This window comes from Aphidius gifuensis, linkage group LG3 (assembly GCF_014905175.1).
Source record: "Aphidius gifuensis isolate YNYX2018 linkage group LG3, ASM1490517v1, whole genome shotgun sequence".
NCBI lineage: Eukaryota > Metazoa > Arthropoda > Insecta > Hymenoptera > Braconidae > Aphidius > Aphidius gifuensis.
This window is the reverse complement of record NC_057790.1, coordinates 6,711,656-6,736,299: the sequence shown is the minus strand read 5'-3', so window position 1 is coordinate 6,736,299 and position 24,644 is coordinate 6,711,656. Positions and strand designations below refer to the sequence as shown.

The 24,644-nt window shown below is 25.7% G+C and overlaps 1 protein-coding gene across 1 annotated transcript; it reads left to right on the top strand.

The window, feature by feature from the left end:
• Positions 1 to 7,275: 7,275 nt before the first annotated feature.
• LOC122850802 lies at positions 7,276 to 16,568 on the top strand. Its single transcript, XM_044149867.1, has 7 exons — positions 7,276 to 7,429; positions 7,523 to 7,660; positions 8,658 to 9,050; positions 14,391 to 14,483; positions 14,559 to 14,814; positions 15,473 to 15,924; positions 16,561 to 16,568. Exons 1-7 carry the CDS (start codon positions 7,276 to 7,278, stop codon positions 16,566 to 16,568), a joined length of 1,494 nt encoding a protein of 497 aa, XP_044005802.1.
• The last annotated feature ends 8,076 nt before the right edge of the window (positions 16,569 to 24,644 follow it).

Here is a 24,644-nt window from a genome sequence, read left to right as displayed (position 1 = left end):
ATAATTTTGTAAATAATGATAATAATTAATTAATTAATTTCATACGAGATAAAAGATACTTTGAATTGTCATCATGATTATTTTATTAAAAAACTAAATGACAATTTTTTCTGATTTTGTTTCAGCCACAAGAAATTGTTTTTAGTTGGCAAAATAATATTTCATTCAGTGACAAAAAATGGCACAAAATAATGATGGACCATCAAGTAAGAATAACTAAAAAATATTATATTAAATTTATAATCCATAAGCTTTGTTTGAATAATTTAATTTAAATTTTCAATTTTCTATTTAGATAAAAAAAGAAAGCTGGACAATGATGAGATAAAAAGTGTTTGTGATCTATTGAGTATTCGTTTTGGAAAACTAAATATTGGTAAAAATCAAAAAATTACACTGTTAGTTGATGACATGAGAATGAATGCAATGAACATTACTCAAGATCAATATACACACTTAGATCAATTTTATTTTTCTCGAAATACTGAAAACATCATTGACATGGCTTGTTGTAAATACAAACAAATAAAAAGTTTTGACATTGGTCTAGATGTGAAGACAATCCTTGATCGGTTAAATATTAAAGGAAGCATTAATCAATATACATTAAATTACTACAAAACTGGTGATTATAAAGCTTCACATAATCATGGACATCGTCATGGATTAATAGGTACACTGTTTTTGTTATTACCATCAAAATATGTTGGTGGTGACATTTATTTTGGTGATTACAATATTGAAGAAGATATGGATAAATCAACATTAAGATTTATTTATTTTAATAATGAAATGGAACCTTCAATTACTAAAGTATTAACGGGCAATCGCTTATCATTAATTTACAATGTTTATGATCATAATTATCACCGAAAGATCATTATTGTACCCAAAAAAATTGATACTTATTTTGATAATGATTATTACTTAAAACTGTTGGGTCTTACAATTAAATATTGTGAAGGAAAAAAAAATATACTACTTGGTTATTTTAAACATGGTGATAACGCATTTAATAATCGTTTAGTTCAAGATATTAAATCTCAATATGATATTATTAAAGTAGCCATCAGTAAAAAATTATCAATACGTGAAATATCAACAGTTTATGAATTAAAAAGTTTCACTACTAGAGGTACCACTACAACTCAAATAGAAGATAATGATCAAACATTTAGTGACTTAGTTGATGAGAAGTTTGAAGTTCGACACAAATTATTTGCCGAAAACTGTCTTTTAAAATATACTAAAATAAATTTATCCACTGAAATTGGGTATAATAGAGAATGGCAGGTTAATAAAGAGTACTCAGTTGAAATGTATACTGCTTATTTGATTAATCCAAAATTTCGTAAGCCATTTACCAAGAGAACATATTTAACAGCCAAATCAAATGTAGTGATGGATGAAACTAGTGATGATTATGATGATGATGATGATGATGATGATGATGATGATAATGATAATGATAATGATAATGATAATGATAATGATGTTGACGATGACAATAAAAATTAAAAAAAAGACAGTATTCTTCAACTTATTGATCAACTGATCATGAAACATTTGAGTGCTAGATTAAAAAAAAATATATTATCAAGAAAAAAACATGTTTTCCTTTTAAATATTTAAACTTATAACCATTTACATCTGTCATTTTTATTTCAACTGATAATGTTAAAAGAAATCTAAGTTATAAATTTAATTTAATTTTAAATTTATCAAACAAATATTTTAAAAATTGAAGAAATGATTTTTTGTCTACATGTGACAGATAAAAAAGTTTATTCATATATTTATCAGAATATTAAGCAAGAGCTTTTATTAGTTAATACTTTTGATAAATTATTTATTAGGTATATATTTTTTTTTTGATTAAATTCAAAATGGTTTTTACTTTAAAACATTTTATAAAATATTTAGTTAAAAATAATTAACAAGTGGCACTTGGAAAGCCAAAATATGACGTTATGTAATTTTTTATATTATTTAAATCTCACGACATTGTCTTTTTATGTAAACTAGAAGAAAAAAAAAAAGAATTGTCTTGAAATAAATCGATAGTAATAAGTATATTTTTATGTGAATAAATACCACCATTTCCTTGTGTTCATTGCTCTGCAACATATGCTTTTGAATCATATTTTTTACTTTCAAAATATTATTAAGCTTGGTAATGCAACACTGTACTACTCATCTTGCTGATCACTGAATTGATTTCCTTTTTTATATATATTCGAATGTTTGACTGATAATATTCTTGAATAAAAATGAATAAAATAAATGATAAGGTAAAAAAAGTCCAAAAATTATAGAAAAAAAATTAAAAAGAAATTATTTACTTCAATTGAATCAACCAAGAGATATTTAAATTCCATATAATGAAAATTATTTGCAGAATATAAAATAAACATTTAAATATTCAAATCAATTTCATTTGAACATTGTAATAATTATTAAATTAATTAAATAAATACAATTAAATAATAAAAAAGACTTTTTTATTGTTTTATTTGCGCAGTAATTGATAAATAATTATTATACCTCATGAAAATTTCAAAAATACATTCGAAATAAAAACAGTTTACATATATTTATATTGAACAAAAAATATTGTTAAAAAGATTTTAATTTTTCCTCTACAATTTCAATAAGTTTGTTGTTTTATGTTTTATTTTATTTAATGTATTTTTCAAAATTGTTTTTTGTCTATTATTATTATTACAGATAAGAAATAATTTTATTTCCTACTGAGCTATCAGAGTTCTATACTTCTATGTGCGTAGTCGATTTGTATATAATAAAAAAAATATAAATATAAAAAATTATATAGTCGTCAGCTATTATCACTACAGCCACATTGTGTAGAAAAGAAATCACTATTTAGTTGAACATTCACTTGTTTTTACTTAGAAATATCAAGCTGACGCTGAAGATTTTTTAATTGTTTCAAGATGAGAATACGTAAGTATGACAAATAAAATTTTAATTCATCTATCTATTTTATAATAATATCAATCGAAAAATATATAATATAACGCACGAGTTAATTATTTTTGTCTCTTATGTATAAATTTAAATAATAAAATATACATTGTGGATATATTTTAATGACAATTAATTTTTAAAAGCAGTAAATAAAATATTAATTATTGTTCATTTTAAATAAATGTTTTAGCAATTATATCACTTGCTGTTTTTGTGGCGTGCTTTGGACTGCCTGGCTGCACCAATGCAGAAAGCTTGCCATCAAATCAGCCAGACAATTTTTTATTAGTCTTGTCGGAAAAAGAATTTTTTAATGTACAATATCCTACACAAGATGAGAACAAAACAAAAATTGGAGAGGAAGATTTTACTAATACTTCTCAAACTGATTATTCGTATAACGACATGACTTTTAGTTGTGCAAATAATAGTATTTATCTTTTGAAAAGTACTCCATATGATGCTTCGAGTGGTAAATATAGTTTAATTTAAAATCTAATATATATATATATATTTTTTACTAATGCGTGCAACAAATTATGTATTGTAAATATTTTTTTAGCTGACCATCACACGCTTGATGTAATTAACTTTGATGAAAATAACAAATTAAAAACTGTTACTCATGTCAATGGTATTTTCGATCATGCACAATCAATCACATCAGATTGGACTACAGGAAAAATATATTGGACTGTATTTAGGGATAGAAAATCCTCAATAAAAGTTATTGATAAATCATTTAAAAAATTAAAATACATTATTCAACCCAATGCTAAAACTTATATGGGAAAACTTCTTGTTTATCCAAGGCGAAAGTGAGTAAAAGAAAAAAATAATTAACAAAAATATTGTTGATAGATTGACATTTATATATAAAAAATTTCTTAAATATAGTTTACTGATTAAAAATAACAAACAAATAAATAAATTATTTGCATAATTTTTAAATTATTCAACTTTTTTCTCAGCGAATTATTTTTTTTATCTGGTTTTGAGCTTTGGTATATTTCTAATTTACCGCATAGTAGTGCAAGCTCACTTTTTGCGTCAAATATTCAATACATATTTGACTTTACTATTGATTATGCAACTGATAAATTGTACATTATTGAAAGTTTTGAAGGCGCCACTATTTTGAGTAAGTATTTATTATTATGATATTCAACAAAAAAAAAAAGAAATTTCTAATTTTTTAATTTTTATTTATTCAGAATGTTTTGATATTGGAACTTCTGTTCGACCATTAAATTCATATGATGGTAATAAAATTGAAACAATTTCTATTTTTATTACCAAGTTAGTAGCATTTAATAATAAAATTTATTGGACTTTATTGAAGAAAGGGTAAGTTATTAATTATATTTTATGTAAAAATATAAAAATATATTCATTGTTTAGTTTTAAATAACATATATTTTTTTTTGTTCAGGGTGGAGAAATTGTATTTTAAAAATGGCAATGAGTCAACTGTTGAATTAACCAAGTTATCAAACAATAGTATATTGTCTTTTGTCTCTTCAAGTTGTCCATGTGTGTTTAATTAATTAATTTTTTTTTCATCTCTTTATATCTTATTATCTATCAAATTATTATAATATTGATATTGGGTTATTAACCCAAGTATCATGGCCTAAATTTATCAAGCGGTGGCTGAGCTTGGGGCTATCGTTTTTTGGAAGAGAACCACTACTTTTTAAAAGCACTAAATAAAGTATTAATTTTTTGTTCATTTCAAATTAATTTTTTAGCAATTACATCACATGCCGATTCTGTCGCATGCTTTGGACAGCCTGACTGCACCAATACAAGAAGCTTGCAATCAAATCAACCGGAAAATTCTTTATCAGCCTTATCGGAAAGAGAATTTTTTAATGTACAATATCTTTCAAAAGATGTGAACATAACAATTATTGGAATCGAAGATTTTACTAGTACTTCTAAAAGTTATAATTTGTATGACGGCATGACTTTTGATTGTGCAAATGATAGTATTTATGTTTTAAAAAATGATTTATATTTCACTTATATTGGTCAGTATATATAGTTTATTTGAAAAATTTATAAATAAATTTTTTTTTTTTACTATGCAACGTATTATTATTGTAAATATATTTTTAGCTGCTCATTACCCACTTGATGTAATTAACTTTGATGGAAATAACAAATTAAAAACTGTTAATCATGTCAAGGATATTTTTGATCGCGCAATATCAATTACATCAGATTGGACAACAGGAAAAATATATTGGGCTGTATCTAGTGATGGAAAATTTTCAATAAAAGTTATAGATGAATCATTTAAAAAAATAAAATTTATTATTCAACCTAGTGCTAAACCTTCTATGAGAAAACTTCTTGTTTATCCAAAGGGAGAGTGAGTAAACAATAAAATCAATTAACAAAATGAATCAATAGATTAACAGTTATATAAAAAATTTATTAATCACAATTGACTGATTAGAAGAAAAAAAAATATATAACAAATAAATAAATAAATTATTTGCATGATTTTTAAATGATTCAATTTTTTTTTCAGCGAATTATTTTTTTCATCTGGTAGTACTAGTCTTTGGTATACTTCTAATTCACCGAATAGTAGTGCAAATGTACTATTCAATGATAAAAAATACAATCAATTAATTTTGGACTTTACTATTGATTATGCAACTGATAAATTGTACGTAATTCAAGTTTTTAAAGGCACCACTGTTTTGAGTAAGTATCTTTTATTAATACTCAACATTAAATAAAGAAAAATATCTAATTTTTTAATTTTTTATTTATTCAGGACGTTTTGATATTGGAACTTCTGTTCGACCATTAAATCCATATGATGGTTATACAATTGAAACCGTTCACCCCCTTACATCTAGGTTGAAAGTAGCGTTCAATAATAAAATTTATTGGACTTCATTTAGAAGAAAGTAAATTAAAATTTATTTTTTATCTAAAAATGTAAAAATGTACTGATTGTTTAGTTTTGAATAACAATACATATTTTTAATTTTTTAGCGTGGAGAAATTGTATTTTAAAAATGGCAATGAGAAAACTGTTGAAGTAACCAAATTATCAGGAAATAGCATTGTCGATTCGTCCATGTGTGTATAATTAATGGATTTTTTTTTTCTCTTTATCTTATTATCGATTGAATTATTATAATATTCTAGTTTTATTAATTTTTATTTTAATTTAGCTTTAATTGCTAAAAAGAAGAAAGAATAAAAAAGAAACTATGAATCCGAAGAAGATCGTAAAATGAAATTTATATATATATCTATATCTAAATAGCTTTATTAAATTATTCAGATAAGATCAACTTTATTTAACGAACAATCAGACGATAATTATTTTTATTGAAAAAAAAATATAAAACTGCTCTGCTGTTGAAAAGAAAAGAAAAATTTCCAAATAAATTATACGTATTTTAGAAAGAAAAAAAATTACATCAACAATATCTATGAAGAAAATAAATTCAATAAATAAATACCAATAATGATAAACTTGTTGATTTTTGAATTGAGAATGAAATTAATTGTCGAATTTATTAATAATAATTAAGCGATAAAATATAATATATATCAATCAGACCACTCAACTACATTAACACCTTAGACATTTCGACAATATACTTTGTATTATCTGTAAACAATGAAAATATTAAATGAACATTACATTATAAATTTTGTTCCAGACTAGAGTAATTATTAACAACAAATAAAGAGAGCGAATGAAAATGATACCAATTAATTTATGGTAATTGAATAAACAAATACATAATTGTGACTGTATAAACAATAGATAAATAAATAAACCAAAAAACAAACAAAAATTGAGTTTCAAAATGAATATAAATAGATGTAAAACAAAATTATTAATATTGAAATATATAACATAATTTTTTATAATTTTTATATTAATTAAAAAACAATTATGAAAAAAGCAGCCATCTAGCTGAAAAATTATCGACAATTATCTTGTGGAACAGTAGAATTTTACTTATCGACAATTATGAATTTGAGAAAGCTGCAGGGAGCCGTTAACCTGGAGTTCACCTGGAGTTCCACGTAAAGATTTTGTTAAGAGAGGTAAAAAAATCTTATTAAAACGAAAAAAAAAAAACAAAACTGTAATCTGCGTGTTTGTATAACCTCAAAATTGGTTTTTGAATGAAAATACTTTTGTTAATATATATAAAAAACAATATTCAACAACATATTTTCCTTTATTTAATGAGCCTCAGGTTCTCAAAAAGTTGACGACAGCATTATCAAAGTTTACTTAGAATGAGTGCAAAAAGAATATTTGTTGAAAAAGATCAACAAACCTCTGATGATGATGACAAGGATCAAAAAGTTGTCATCAATTCACTGGATTACGACTCATTAGCTCAAATTTTCATGATGCTGCCAGTACCAGAAAGGATAGACATTGAAGGAGGTAGATATTATCACCAAATTAAAGTTTCTTTTTTGTTAATAAAATATCAATGTTTTTATTATTAATTTTCACATTTGTAACGTTTTATTCTAGTTTGTGTCAAATGGAAAGAGGCATGTCAACTATCTTGGTATAACACTAAAAAATACAAATGTGAATCATCAATTGGACGTTCATATAGAAACCGTTTGTTGATACAATCATACCTCAAGAAAATATTATTAAGATGTGGTAATTATTTACGAGAATTGTCTCTCTCAAATATTTGCAATTCAAGTATCATGCCTTTTGTTGGTGAACATTGCGAGAATTTAACAAGTCTTGAATGTGAATTTAACGATAATTCATTAATTCATAATGCTGATCACTTTGTTCTAGCATTTACACAGTTGGATAAATTGAAATGCATAAAAATAATAGTGAATTATCAATACAATGAGAAAACAATTGATCTCTTTGCAATAATTAATAGTCTTCCGGAAAAAATTGATGAAATTCATTTATTTTTTAAATCTTCGTTGCTACGACAAAGTGTATTCTTTATGGTAAGTTGTTATTGAATACTAACTAGTTGTTTATGTATCACCAGTGACAGACAATAGTCTCAATTACATAAAAGTTATTTAAATAAATTTTTATCATTTTTAGACTCTTAAAAAATTTAAAAATCTTCAAAAATTGACAGTACATGGCCTCCGCTCAGACAGCATTTTTTCAGAAATAGCAGAAAAAACAACACTTGTTCATCTTAACATTCAACTGTGTGATAAACACGTAACGTTTTTTTCATTTAACAAACTCGTTAACTTGGAACATATTGAGCTGATGCTGCGGATGCATGGACGTCCACGCGAAGCTATAGACCTCTCTACAAAAGTACTCGACACCATTTTTTGCACATGCAAAAATCTAAAACATCTTGATATTGCACATTGTCCTTATGATGTAGCTAAAATTCCTCTCGAAAAATGGATAAACTTACAAAACTTACAATATTTTGCTATTTCTTGTGATATGATGCCTGACTTAGCAAATACAATCGTTGAATATTGCAAGAATTTAAAACATTTGAGCATACTTAATGGTCATGACACAATGAATAAAACTGCTTTAAAAAAGTTAACAGAGCTGGAAAATCTTGAGTGTTTATTATTGCACAATTGCATGAAACTCAGTGAGGAATCAATAATTGAAATTTCAAACAATTGTAAAAAACTTAAACGTTTAGAAATATGTTCTCGTTCTTTTTATAATGACCCTCTTTCTTTTCCGTCTGCTCTTGATGAAATATCAAAGTTACAATATCTTGAACATTTAAAATTGTGTATCGAAAAATATCTTGAAGATAGTACAATTATTGCCATTGCTAACAATTGTAAAAACCTAAAAAGTTTAGAAATCCGAGGTAGCAGTGCTATTACTGAAACAGCTCTCGTTGCTTTAACAAAGTTGAAAAATTTACAAAAACTAGATGTAAGCTTTCTTGATATTACAGACAGCTTCATTGATAAATTGAAAGGATTAAAAGAATTGCATTGTGATCATTGCAAGAAGCTTACTGAAGCTGGGGTCATTCAACTTATAAAAAATAACCCAGATCTTAAAGACATAAGTGTTTGGGGTATAGATAATATTACAATTAACCTGGTTGTTGCTGCTGATCAGGCAACTAAAAATCGGACAAATGGTATTATTTTACACATACGAAAATATGATTCGGTACTAACACAAGCTTCTAAGTCAATTATTAAATCTCAATGGTTGGTTGTTGAATAGCTATAGTTGAATTATCATTTACCTTTTTCTAATTTATTTTTAAAATCACATACAAAATACCTTGTCAAGTCAATGACATTGTGAAGATATTGTAAAAGAACATTATTATTAATATTACTTGTTTTCTCGAGATTCGTTTTTTCATCATGGACAATAGTTTGATGGCAAATCTAACAGAATATTATTATTGGATAAATTATTATTGGATAAATTCAAGACTATAATTTAGTTTTAGAATATAAAAATATGTAATTAACTCACTGTAATCAAAAATGATTTTGTATCCAATGACAATCCAATTGAGTCATTTTTTTTTCGTTTCAGTTTTAATAATTGTGCTTGATGCATTACATTAACACCTTAGACATTTCAGCAATGCTTTTTATTATCTGTACACAATAAAAATATTAAATAAACATTATCTTTTAAATTTTTTTCAAACTGAAGTAATTAACAACAAACGAAGAGATTATATGAAAGTGATACTTCTGTAATTAATGTATGGTAATTGTATAAACAAACACATAAATTGTAAATGTATAAATAATAGATAAATAGATAAACAAATAGACAAAAAGAATTTTAAATAATTTAAACAAACAAGAGGTTTAAAATGAATAAATGAAAGTCAAACATTAAAAATGAAAAACTGACCAAGTCCTCCAACAAAGGAAATAGATGTTGAAACATTTCATAATTTTTAAATTGTTATAAAAACAATTATTATATAAGTGGCCATCTAGCTGAAAAATCATCGACTATTATTTTGTCGATCAGTAGAATCAGTCATTATCGACAATTATGGATTATGAAAAAGCTGCAGGGAACCGTTCAACTCAGTTAACCTGGAGTTCCACGGTTTATTAACAGTTAGCCGACAAGTAATGGGCCGACAAAAAAACAATGATTGTAGCTGATTGTACTTGGATTGTAGATGATTGTAATATATTTAGTTTTGTTTGTCGACCCCTCATTGGTACAATTAATTAATGAATATTTGGAGTTATGAATAGCCGACAATTTATAATTTTTCAAATGGCTGATATTTTTATAGTAATAGATGCTTAATCGATAGCAAATCGTTTGTACATCATTATTTTTCGTTGTCATTGTTCAATAATTTTTATTTTTTTAAATATTAATTAAAAACTATTGTACTATTCATCCCCCTGTTAATTAGAACTTGCGCATGCGCGAGTACACTGATAAAAAATGACGACCAAATGTCATGTTGGTGTTGGGCAATGTTGAGGATTAATAAAATGTGTACAATGATAAACAATAACATTTTTAAATATTAATCAACAACTAAGTAAATATCAAATTACTATGCTTATCAATTCGGTATAATTATTTAATAAAAATAAATCAAAAAAACTTCAATATCTATTATTTTTATCACTGTAACCGCGCATGCGCAAAAGTACTAATTAACAGGGATAATGAATAGTACAATGGTTTTTAATGAATATTTAAAAAATAAAAAATTAATGAATTTATGACAAACAAAAATAATGATGTACAAACATTTAAAATCGATTAAGCATCTTATTACTATAAAAATATCAGCCATTTGAAAATTATGAATTGTCGGCTATCTGTCAACTTCAAATATTCATGATTTAATTAAAATTAATTAGGGGGTTGACAAACAAAACTAAATATATTACAATCATCTACAATCCAAGTACAATCAGCTACAATCATTGTTTTTTTGTCGGCCCATTACTTGTCGGCTAACTGTTAATAAACAGTTCCACGTAAAGATTTTGATAAAAGAAAGCTATTATTAAAAAAAAAAAAAAACTTGTAATCCACGTGTTTTTAACCTTGAAACTGGTTATAAATAAAAATTAAAACTTCTGTTATAAAAAAAGATTTGTATTTAATAGGCTTCACGTTCTTAAAAAAGTTGACGACAGCATTTCCAGAGTTTACTTAAAATGAGTGCAAAAAGAATATGTATTGAGAAAGATCAAAAAACCTCTGATGATGATAACAAGGATCAAAATGTTGTCATCAATTCACTGGATTACGACTCATTAGCACAAATCTTTATGTTGCTGCCAATACCAGAAAGAATAGATATGGAAGAAGGTATATATCATTATCTATAAATAAAGTTTTTTTGTAAATAGAACATCAATTTATTGTGTTATTAATTTTTACATTTAATATATTTTATTCTAGTTTGTGTCAAATGGAAAGAGGCATGTCAACGAGCTTGGTATGACATAAAAAAATACAAATGTGAATCATCAATTGGACGTTGTTATGATAACCGTTTGTTGACACAATCATACCTCAAGAAAATATTATTAAGATGTGGTATATATTTAAAAGAATTGTCTCTCTCAAATATTTGTAAATCAAGTATCATACCATTTGTTGGTTATCACTGTGAAAATTTAACAAGTCTTGAATGTGAATTTAACGATTTTCCGTTGATGTATAATGCTGATCAAGCATTTACAAAGTTGGATAAATTAAAATCCATAAAAATAACGCTGAATTGTCAATACAATAATATAATGATTGATCTCTTTGCAATGATTGATAGTCTTCCGGAAGAAATTAATGAAATTCATTTATTTTCTCTGTTGCAACAACTTTGTACATTTTCTCTGGTAAGTTGTTATTATATACCAACTAATACCAACTAATACCAACTAGTTGTTTATCACCAGTGACAAACAATACAACTAATTGAATGATTATAAATTATTTAAATAAATTTTTATTATTTTCAGAATATTGAAAAATTTAAAAATCTTAAAAAATTGACAATACATAGTCTCCGCTTAGACAAGATAAGCAATCAAGAAATAGCAGAACAAACAACACTTGTTTATCTTAACATTCAACTGTATGATTTAGACGAAGAATTTTTTTCATTTGATAAACTCGTTAATTTGGAACATATTGAGCTAACGCTGCGGACGCATGGAAGTTCATATGAAACTAGGAGAAAGCTCTCTGCAAACGTACTCGACACCATTTTTTGCACATGCAAAAATCTAAAACATCTTGATATTGCACATTGTCCTTATGATGTAGCTAAAATTCCTCTCAAAAAATGGATAAACTTACAAAACTTACAATATCTTGCTATTTCTTGTACTATCATGCCTAACTTAGCAAATACAATCGTTGAATATTGCAAGAATTTAAAACATTTAAGGATACTTAATCGTCATGACATAATAAATGAAACTGCTTTAAAAAAATTAACAGAGCTGGAAAATCTCGAATGTTTATTATTGCACGATTGCCTGAAGCTCAGTGAGGAATCAATAATTGCAATTTCAAACAATTGTAAAAAACTTATACGTTTGGAAATATCTCCTGGTTGTATTTTTCATGACCCTCTTTCTTCTCCGTCTGTTTTTGATGAGTTATCAATATTACAATATCTTGAACATCTAAATTTGTGTAGAATGATAAATCTTAGCAATAGCTCAATTATTGCTATTGCTAATAATTGTAAAAACCTAAAAAGTTTAGAAATTCGAGGTTGCAGTGCTATTACTGAAACAGCTCTCGTTGCTTTAACAAAGTTGGAAAATTTACAAAAACTAAACGTAAGCTTTCTTGATATTACAGACAGCTTCATTAGTAAATTGAAAGGATTAAAAGAATTGTATTGTACTTCTTGCAAGAAACTTACTGATGATGGTATCATTCAACTTATAAAAAATAACCCCGATCTTGAATTAATTAACCTCTGGGGTAAAGATAATATAACAATTAACCTGGTTATTGCTGCTGATCGAGTAACTAAAAATCGTACAAATGGTATTATTTTACACATAAAAATATCTAAACTGACAATAAGACAAGCTTCTAAGTCAATAATTAAATCTCAATGGTTGGCTGTTGAATAGATAAAATATTATTGTTTACCATTTTTTAATTTTGCTTGCAAAAACACATGCAAAATACGTTGCCAAGTCAATGCCATCGTGAAGACATTGTGAAAAAATATTATTATTATCACTCGTTTTCTACATTACTTGTAAACATAAAAATATAAATGCCAATTTTAATATTTTTGTAAAAAAACAAATTAAAAAAATAAATATACTCCTTTAAATAAGTTTTCGTGTGGAACATTTATTTTTATCGTTAATCGTACATATGTAATTACAGGTATGATGATATTCAAGTGGCTTGAAATATTATTTTATAATTTTTTAATAACCGTGCCAGTTATTGTCGAAATAATGAAAAACAAATATTATCTTTCCAACACTGATAGTAAATTACAGCACAATTACTTTTTTCGTTATTATTTATGTAATATTCAAAGAATTTTATTTACAATTCGAAATTTTAGACTTTCTTCGAAATGAGTTATCATAATCATATGTTGGTAACGTAGACTTTTAGCTGGGATTGTATTATTTCACCTGAGGGCTGAGTTTTTTATTGCTGTTTTTTTTTTTTTTTTTGACACTGATGACATTGATTCTATCAAAGTCATACACATAACAAATAACAATAGCACAAGTAATAGTCAAACGTGCAAAATTGTCTAATTGAAACTCATCATTAAATTAATACCTATATTTATTTAAAGAAAAAATACGTTACCAAGTCAATGACATTGTGCATATTCAGAAAAATAAATATTTATTACATTAACTACTGAATTAATCCTCAACGAATCAAAGAATCAACTAAGGTAAATGACAATTTATAATTTTCATAATTATACTTATTAAATAATCATGTGTATTAATTGTATTTCAACATGTTGCATGACATTCAATATTATTTGGCTTTTAATGTAATTTTATTCATGTTGATTTAACTAGCCCATCATTCACCTTTAATTGATCTATGTTTTGGAATATATTTCTGCTAATTATATTCTGGTTGTATTACACTTAAATTCAGCATAATTTTCTTGATATATATTTTCAGAGTTTACTTATAATGAGTGCAAAAAGAATATGTACTAAGAAAGATCAACAAACCTCTGATGATGATGACAAGGATCAAAAAGTTGTCATCAATTCACTGGATTACGACTCATTAGCACAAATCTTCATGTTGCTGCCAATACCAGAAAGGATAGACATGGAAAAAGGTATATATTATCATCAAAAAAAAGTTTCTTTTTTGTTAATAAAATATCAATGTTTGTGTTATTAATTTTTACATTTGTTATGTTTCAATCTAGTTTGTGTCAAATGGAAAGAGGCATGTCAACTGGCTTGGTATGACACTAAAAAATACAAATGTGAATCATCAATTGGACGTTCTTATGATAATCGTTTATTGACACAATCATACCTCGAGGAAATATTATTAAGATGTGGTAATTATTTGAAAGAATTGTTTCTCTCAGATGTTTGCAATTCACATATCATGCCATTTGTTGGTGAATATTGTAAAAATTTAACAAGTCTTGAATGTGAATTTAACGAAAATACATTAGTTCATAGAGCTCATCACTTTGTTGAAGCATTTACACAGTTAGATAAACTAAAAAGCCTAACAATAACAGTGGATAGTTATTACTATTATGAAACAGTTAATTTATGTAAAATAATTAATAGTCTTCCAGAAGAAATTAATGAACTTCATGTACGTTCTCAACCTCTGTATTATCGGGAAAGAACAATTTCTATGGTAAGTTGTTATTGATTACAAACTAGTTGTTTATGTGTCAGCAGTGACAAACAATAGTATCAATTAAATACAAATTATTTAAATAAATTTCTATTATTTTCAGACTCTTAAAAAATTTAAAAATCTTCAAAAATTGACAGTACATGGCCTTGGTTTAAAAAACATTCTTAATGAAATAGCTGAAAAAACAACACTTGTCCATCTCAGCATTCAACTGTATAACATACACATAGGGTTATCTTTTTTTAATAAACTCGTTAATTTGGAATATATCGAACTAGCGATGGGCAGTACTGAAAGTCTGCGTCCAGCTACGAATAATATATCTACAAAAGTACTCAATAATATTTTTTGTACATGCAAAAATTTGAAACATCTTGATATTCCATATGGTCTTACCTATAATATAGCTGAAATTCCTTACAAAAAGTGGATAAACTTTCAAAACTTACAATATCTTGCTATTTCTTGTAATATCACGTGTGACTTAGCAAATACAATTGTTCAATATTGCAAGAATTTAAAAGACTTGAGGATACATAATTATCGTCGCATTATCAGTAAAACTGCTTTTAAAAAGTTAACAGAGCTGGAAAATCTTGAATGTTTAATATTGCTTAATCACGTTAGGATCGTTGAGGAAGCAATAACTGCTATTTCAAACAATTGTAAAAAACTTATACGTTTAGAAATATTTTCTGGTTCTATTTATAATGACCCTCCTTCTTCCCCGTCTGTACTTGATAAGATATCAAGGTTACAATATCTTGAACATTTAAAATTGTGTATGGGAAAGTATCTTAAAGATAGTACAATAATTGCTATTGCTAATAATTGTAAAAACCTAAAAAGTTTAGAAATCGCAGGCTGCAGTGCTATTACTGAAACAGCTCTCGTTGCTTTAACAAAGTTGAACAATTTACAAAAACTAGATGTAAGCTTTCTTGATATCACAGACAGCTTCATTAGTAAATTGAAAGGATTAAAAGAATTGCATTGTAAGGGTTGCACGGAACTTGCAGATGATGGTATCATTGAACTTATAAAAAATAACCCAGATCTTAAAGAGATTGATGTCAGTCGTATAGATAATATTACAATTAACTTGGTTATTGCTGCTGATCAGGCAACTAAAAATCGTACAAATGGTATTATTTTACGCATGAAAATATCTAATTCGTCAATACAAGCCTCTAAGTCAATAATTAAATCTCAATGGTTGGCTGTTATATATACATAATTAAATTATCGCATACCTTTCTCTCTGATTATAACCCGTAATATTTATCCATAAAGTATTTTTAAAAACACATTCAAAATACGTTGCCAAATTGGAAAAATTATAAAAGAACATTATTACTATTATTACTTGTTTTCTATATAACTTGAAATTATAAAAATTTAAATGACAATTTTAATATTCTTGTAAAAATAAGGTAAAAATTAAATATACTTTCTCAAATAGTTTGTTGTATGGAACAATTAATTGTACTTATAAATTTGTAAGTATGGTAAATTCTTGAACATGACAATCGCATCTTATTGACCGTATATTATTTCAATAAATAATTATTCACAAAAATAAATTGATTAATCATTCACCTGAACAAATATTCATACAGACACAAATATTTCTAAAGATTTGTCGAAAGGAAAGATCGAAATATAATATTTCCAAATTAATTAATATTATTATATTTATTTAATTAATTATTAAGTGTCTTAATTTAAAACGAAAAAATAAATAATACAAGAAGATTGAATTGAATCCATTCAAATCTCCAGAAACAAAGCACGTCAGTTATCAAGCCGAAAAAAAAAAACATATATGATTATAGATATATTTCCCTATTCATTTATATTATCAAAATTAATAATTTTATACAAGATCGTCTAAATTAACTCCAGGATCAACTTCAGTTGTATCTTGGTCTGTTGAATTGGAGTATTTATATTCTGAGCAGGTGCATCTTGTACCTCTTCTACATCCCTACAAAAACAAATAATAAAAATAAAAACTCTTAAAAACCACTTATATCTAATTATGTAAAATATTTTATTTTATAATGATATATAAATGTGCACCTTCTCGGGCCCAAACATCGTCCACCGATGCGATTTACTTTCAACCTTAACCATTTACATTTGATATTTTCATTTTATCAACATATTTATTAAACAAATAGTTTAAAAATTGATGAGATGATTTTATTGTTTACATGTATGTGACTGACTACAATGTAAAAATATAAAATTTAATACTGTTTTTTATGATGCAAGATAAAAAAGTATATTCATATTCAATGTTTTTTTTCAAAATATTAAGCAAGAGCTTTTATTAGTTAATACTTTTGATAAATTATTTATTAAGTATATATATTTTTTTTTATTAAATTTAAAAGAAAAATATGATTGAAGGTGTATACTTGGTGCCATTTTCTCAAAAATTGAGTTAAAAAATAATTAACAAATGACATTAAGTATATGACGTATGTCAAAACATGAAACTACGTAATTTTTTATATTTAAATTTTACGACATTGTTTTTTTATGTAAACTAAAAGAATAAAAAAAAGAATTGTCTTGAAATAAATCAACATTGATAAGTATATTTTTATGTAAAAAAATACCATTATTTCTTTATGTTCAGACTTAATCCATCAACATATGTTCTTCAATCAAATTCTTAAAATGTTCATTATCTTGGTAAATTTATTATTTGTCTATAAAAGTTATTGAATGCAGTTCATTTAATGCAACAACTTACTACTCATCTTGTTGATAAATTGGTTCCCTTTTTTTTTAACTTCAAACCAATATGTTGTCGATGACATTCCTTTATTACTTGCACACTACATCACTACGTTTAATAATTAAATTAAATATTTAAATTTGATTTTTTCGATAACTAAATATTATTAATTTTACAACATTATTTTTCTATTACTTAAAATCTATGTAGCTGGAATTATTTGTTAATAAATTTGACTAAATCGTAGAACTGCTCTGAAACAATATGAAATAAAAAATACTTGTAAAACGTATCATATGAATTAAATTATAACATTATTGTTTATTTTAATCATATTGTTTACTTTCAAAATATTTTGACTTTCTTATATTTTTGCAAGAAGTTTAATCAAGCTGTATGTACTTGATCAATCTTATTTTTTGTTTGCTTTAAATTCAAGAATAAACTTGAATGTAATAATAGACATTGTTATTTAGAGTTTTAGTATTAATAAATTGTAATACGTTAGTTAAATTTAGAGATTTTAATAAATTTAATTCAAGTTGATAGACAATTTGATGCGTTTAAAGTACATAAACTCGGTATAAGTTTCATTGATAATGTTCTGTTTTAAGCATCGGTCACTTATTTAGTGCCAGTTGCTTTAATGAAATTATCAAATAGATTTTTTTAATTGAAAATCATTATCTAACAGTTTGACTATTTTTGAAACTAATATATATTTTGCATTTCGGAATAAAATACAAAATTTTAAATTGTATTTGGAGCAGAGTTCTGCATAACTTTAATCCAAATCAACATAAAAAATTTGAAAATATATATCAACATAAAAAAAATTTTTATTGATACAAATATTTTTATTTGAAAAAGACATTTAAAATTTTCATCTACAAAAAACTCTTGCGTTAAATTAGTCAACAGATAATATGTATATTGTATATAGCCATATGATACATGTTATTTGTCATGTAGGCCAACGTTTAACTGACAATATTTTTGAATAAAAAAAAATAGAATAAAAAATAAGATAAAAAAAATCCACAAATTATATGAAAAAATTAAAAAGAAATTGTTTATTTCAATGGAAACTAAGAGCTATTTTGATTCCATATACCATATAGTAGAATGAAAATTATTTTCAAAATATAAAATGAAAATTTAAATTTTTCATTATCAGAGTTTCGTCATTGTTGAAGCATAATATCATGAAGATTAGTCTACTGGTCAATATTTATAATTGGGCCCTGTAGAAAAATGGAAATATTCAATGTCATAAGGGCCAAAAATTAAAAATAAATATGACGATTGCTTTTGGGCAAAAAAAATAAAACAAAATGAACATTTAAAAAGCCAATTTGATTCAGAACTTCACATTTCATCTCGAAATAACAAAAAGTCACATGAAAGTTAGTATTTTTACTTTTAAAATATTATCAAGCTTGGTAATGCAACACTGTACTACTCATCATGTTGATCACTAAATTGATTTCCTTTTTTTACGGAGGCTAAAAAATGCAAAAAATAAAAAAAACGGTTAAAATATATGTCTAAGCAATAAAAATAACAATGGCCCTAGGCGGAGTATTGAAAATTTTTAATTTTTAACGGATAACGCTGGCCACATGCCCCAACAAATGTTACCAGGTCTTTTTAAGATTTTTTTTTTTTTAATTGTTAAACTTTAACAAGGGTTTTTTTGTGAATTAAAAAAAATATGTAGATAGTTATTTTTGTTTTTTTTTTTTATGAATATCTGTTGTATTTGTCATTAATAATTAATAAAAATTTATACAATTTAATCTTAAATATAAAGCTATTTTAATTTAAAAATATATGCAGTTTGCGTACGAATATATTCAGAGTACTGAGACAGAGTACTTACAAGTAAATAAAATTAATAAATTCATCTACATACAAAATTATAAAAAATATTAAAATAAATAACATTTTTAATCATCAAGTTCATATGAAAATTGATGCTCTTTAAATGCACATTCTGTTGATAATTTTAGTAAATTCATTTGACAATTTGTTTCTTCAAAAAATTCTACAAGATTAATACTGGTATATATTGTCAATGGAATATTATTTTTCCGTTGATTTGTTAACATCGCAGCTATTTCAAATATTCGTGATGAAATTGGATTTTGACAAACAATTAGCTCTTCTAAATTTGGACAATTCTTTATAAATTTTTCAACATGTTCATCATAAACTCTGTATGATTTAGCACAATTAAGATATTTCAATTTCATCATTTCAACTGGTACAGCATTTTGCACATCTAAACTGTTAACAACAACTAATCTTTCAAGATATTTTAGTTGCGCAATATCATAATATGCACGTTCACTCAAATTACATGAATAACTCAAATCTAAATGTTGTAAATTTTTGCAATTAAATACAATACTTGATATCAGTGTATCATCAACACTCGTAACATGATTAATACGTAAACTTTCCAAACATTTTAAATTACCAATAAGTTCAATATCATAAATAGTTAAATTTTCTCCATAAGATATATCAAGTAGCTTCAATTTTTTAGCATCTTCAGTTAAATTAACAATAACATTTTTATCAACATTTGAAACGTTATCAAGATTTAAATTTTCTAAATTATTTAATCTACCAATTCTTCCAAGTACGTATGATGATATTAATGAACAAGAAGCAACATTAAGATGCTTTAAATATTTACAATTATCAATGACTTTTGTTATAAATTCATCATCAACATTTGAACAATGTTTTACATCCAAATAAATAAGTGTTTTGATTCTTGATATACTGTCATACATGCCAATGCTAAGACTTGAATTATTAACATCAAAATGTTTTAGTCTATTTAATCTTGGTAATTGACTTATTAAATTTTCTTCAATATATTTGATTGATGATAAATTAAGATGTTCCAAGTTTAATAAATTGAGTATTGCCATTTGATCATTCAACTTACAACCATGTAGATCCAAGTAAACCAAGTTTTCCATTTTACAAATTTCCATCATTGCTATTCTTTCCAATTCAAAATAACGTAGTGTCAAATCCGACAAGTTTTCAAATTCTTTAATAATCTGTAATAATAAATATAATATTTATTATTAACAAGTTAATTTACTAACAAGTGTTAATATATAAATATTTTCTTTTCATAAATAAGTAATAAACCTACCAATGAAAAATCTTCGGCAAGTAGAATCATCATTTCATTCGAAGTATTACTTTGAAGATATAACTCATTTATTGCTGGATTTATAGTACGTAAAAGGTGATGATACATATCAATGGCATTTTTTGGTGATGAATTATCGATAATTGCTGTATTTTTAAATATTTTTAATTTGTTTAAATTTTTAAAACCATCTTCCAAGTGTTTTCCTTCGAATTTATTTAAATTTAATTTGAAATTTAAATTAACAACATTGATACAATTGTTGTTGATGTATTCAATGACAGATGAATCACATGTATATTCTGTTATTGTTAAATGACTTATTAAATCAGAATTGATCCATAAATTTTCCGGAATATTAAGACTTGTTAAAATATTTTCAGTTTGATTTATCCATTTTGCGATGTCGATTTTTTTTGTTTTGTACGATTTTTTTTCATTTTGCCGTTGGTGAAAAACTAAAGAATAAAAATATACATTATTATTCACTAGATAATAATTGACAATTTTCATGAAAATTAATTTTTTTCACTTGAAAAAAATTTCCACTAGTAAAGTTCTTTGACCAAGTCCATTTCTTACCAGAAACAACAAGTATTTTTCCAGTTACCAGTGGAAGACTGAGTTGTTTCTATAGAAAAACCTGCCATAGAATATAGCGCCGTACTCTGTGGCCGGTTTCTCTTTGGTAACTATGGTCAAAAACTTTTCCAGTGGACAGCAGCCTTAAAGAAAAGTTAACCCCAAAATGACCACGTTTTTATACGTTTAGCTAAATGGGCTAAATGTATAAGGTGTGTCCATTTTACCCTCCTGTTTAATATTTATTAAATCACCAATTATTTACCTTTATCAATTATCATCTTGTCAGCTAATGGTAGGAATTTAACCGATTCCATAACATCCAAGGATAGACAATCAACATTTAGGTTTTTCTCGACTTGACATTCATTAAAATTATCAGCATCAAATGATGCAATTTTTTGGCGTTTTATTGGATTTTCGTATTCCATGTTTCTTTTATTTTTAAATAAAGAAATAATTCCTGAAAAATAAGTTGAAACAATATTATAAGATTGGTATAATAGTAACATATTAATCTTGGAGTAAAAAGTAAAAAAAAAAAAAAAAATATGGCCTCGTGGCAATGACCACGTGGTGATGACCACGTGGCGAACAATGAACATTTACTTGTTAAAAATGATATTTAATAAAATAATAATAATTTGTACTTACAATTTGAATAGTACTGCTTTGACTCAATTGATTATTTATAAATAATAATCAATTATTATAACAATTTTAATAAATAATTAAAATGAATACTTGCAAACGTCCAACCGAGTCCAACGGTAGTTGATTTAACAATAGCTGATATTGGTTATCTAGCCTCACTATTTATACGCACTGAGCTGCACTATCCAAGATGGCGGTGAAACTTTCGGCTATTGTGATTGGTCGATTTTTATTATAAAACTTGCAGCGCTCTCTTAATATTTCAGTTTTTTGAACTATTCTACTATTTTGGCTATTTTATTTAATAAAAAAAATTAGATAAGAAATTTTTGCAAGCATTAATTTAAGGGATTTCGTCGATTTTTTAAAACGAAGAGTGAGACAACATTTTTCCTCTGCTTTTTGTCTTTTTCGCACTCATAGAAATATTGTGTTTCTAAAGTCATCCGCAAGAGGTCTCTAGTGATTTTTCAATAACTCCTCATAAAAGTCAATTTTTTCATACTTTAATTATTAATTATGTTAAAAAACTAAGCTCTAAACCTCTTTTATTTTTTTTCTATACGTTTTGTTTTGTCTCATTTTATAACCCGATAGTTTTTTTTTCACGATGTCATATTGTCGATCAGAGATATCGGTATTTTAATGGACTTTTTTTTTACAAAAATCGTATTCTCCATAAGAGCCCATGTCAAAAGTTGTCAACTTCAAAAATTAAAAAAAAAATAACGAGCTTCCAAACTATTACCAAAAAATTACATAAAATGTATTTCAAGAATCTACTGTATAAATTTCAAAGCATTCTCATATTCGGAAAAAAATTGACGAAATCCCTTAAAAAGGTTATGCACAAATTCATTGCGGGTTTTGCGGGTGACGTCACTCACTTCTGACGTCACAGACAAAACTAAGATTGGGCTACACTGTAAAAAAATATAGTGTAAAGCGCCTGCGCTCCGTATGCAATATATGGGAATGCGTGTGTGTGTGTGTATGAGTTTGCCATACGTTGCCACATCTAATTTTTCTAAAGTTTATAATTAATGACTTATTAATTGACCGATCAACACATCAAAATTTTTCGCGCAATTAATAAAACTCGGTTTTTAGTATATGTGTGATTTTTTTCAAGACTTTTTCATCATTTTTTTTATCCAAAAAAAATGGTTGAAATCTCCATAAGAACCAATGTTGAGGTTGAATGTAAATTTAATTTTTAACTATACGATTTTTGAATTCTTGGTCCCATATAAAAGCTGGAGTAATTATCTATTTGGTTGATTTTTTTCAGAATTTTACACCACGTTTTTTTTTTAGATAATTAATGTCAAAGTTGACAACTTTAGGACGTAGGTATAGGGGCTGAACTCATATTTTCTTCTCTAGCTCAAAAAGTTTCTATACAATTTTACTTAATTTACTATCAGTTTGTACTTCTCTACAATACGGATTTTTTAAGCCCACAACGATCATTTTCTACAACGGATTTTAAAAGATATTCAATTATTAGAATCAAAAATTTTTATCATTCTTGGCTATGGTAGTTGTGTGTGTGTGTCTATCCAGATACACACAGAGAAGGATATGTTAACAGTTAACATATCCTGTTTAATGTTAACATATGCCATGTTAAAATGAGTGGTGGCTGATAAGTTTACATCAAAGATATATTTATTAACATTAAACATACGTATCTTAATAGTTAATATGCGTATGTTAACTATTAAGATATCTGTCATTGACACAATTTGAAGGTTAGGCTGATAGTTGAAGACATTTACGTATGTAAATATGAAAATTGAATGTAAAATTAAGAATGAATTTACAAAAAAACTAAATTTAAATAAATTTATGACAACACGAGTACATATTATATTATATTACAATTAGAATAGTATCACAATATAATGTCAAAAAAAAAAGATGACAAGAAGTAGACTGGCGCATCAAAATATTTGGCCGCGTAAAGATACGTATGTTAACTATAAACATGCGTATGTTAACAGTTAAGATATCTATGTTTATTGTTAATATATATATCTTAACATTAAACTTTTGTATGTTTAATGTAAACATATTGGTACGTATGTTAACTGTTAACTTATCCTTCTCTGAGTGTAGACTGAAAAACCAGATAGAAAAACCTGCTAGTATAGTGAATATATTTTGGACAGAGGGGCACTGAAAATATTTTTTATAACCATATGTAGATGCGCACCCTCTTATAGGCCCAAACTTCGTCCACCAATGCGATTTACATTCAACCTTAAATAATGTTTTCAATAATTAATTACAAAAAATTCAATCGATTAACTTTGAAATAAAAATAACAATGGCCCTTGCCGGAGTATTGAAAATTTTTAATTTTTAACGGGTAACGCTGGCCACATGCCCCAACAAATGTTACCAGGTCTTTTTTATTTTTTTATTTAAGTCATGTGATGCCTATTGACTGAGTTGATTCATCAAAAAAATTGATATAAAAATTTTTTATATACAGCCATATTGGGTGGAAAAAAAATCACTATTCGGTTGGCCATCCATCTGTTTTTACCTAAAAAATATAAAGTTGACGCTGAAGATTTTTTAGTTGGTATATAACGAATTAAAAACTGTTACTCATGCCAATTTTCGAT

Coding starts and splice junctions, on each gene's coding strand:
- LOC122850802 (XM_044149867.1), top strand. CDS start 7,276: ATGAGTGCAAAAAGAATATTTGTTGAAAAAGATCAACAAACCTCTGAT. Junction 7,430..7,522: donor AAGGATAGACATTGAAGGAG/GTAGATATTATC, acceptor GTTTTATTCTAG/TTTGTGTCAAATGGAAAGAG. Junction 7,661..8,657: donor GAAAATATTATTAAGATGTG/GTAATTATTTAC, acceptor TTAAACGTTTAG/AAATATGTTCTCGTTCTTTT.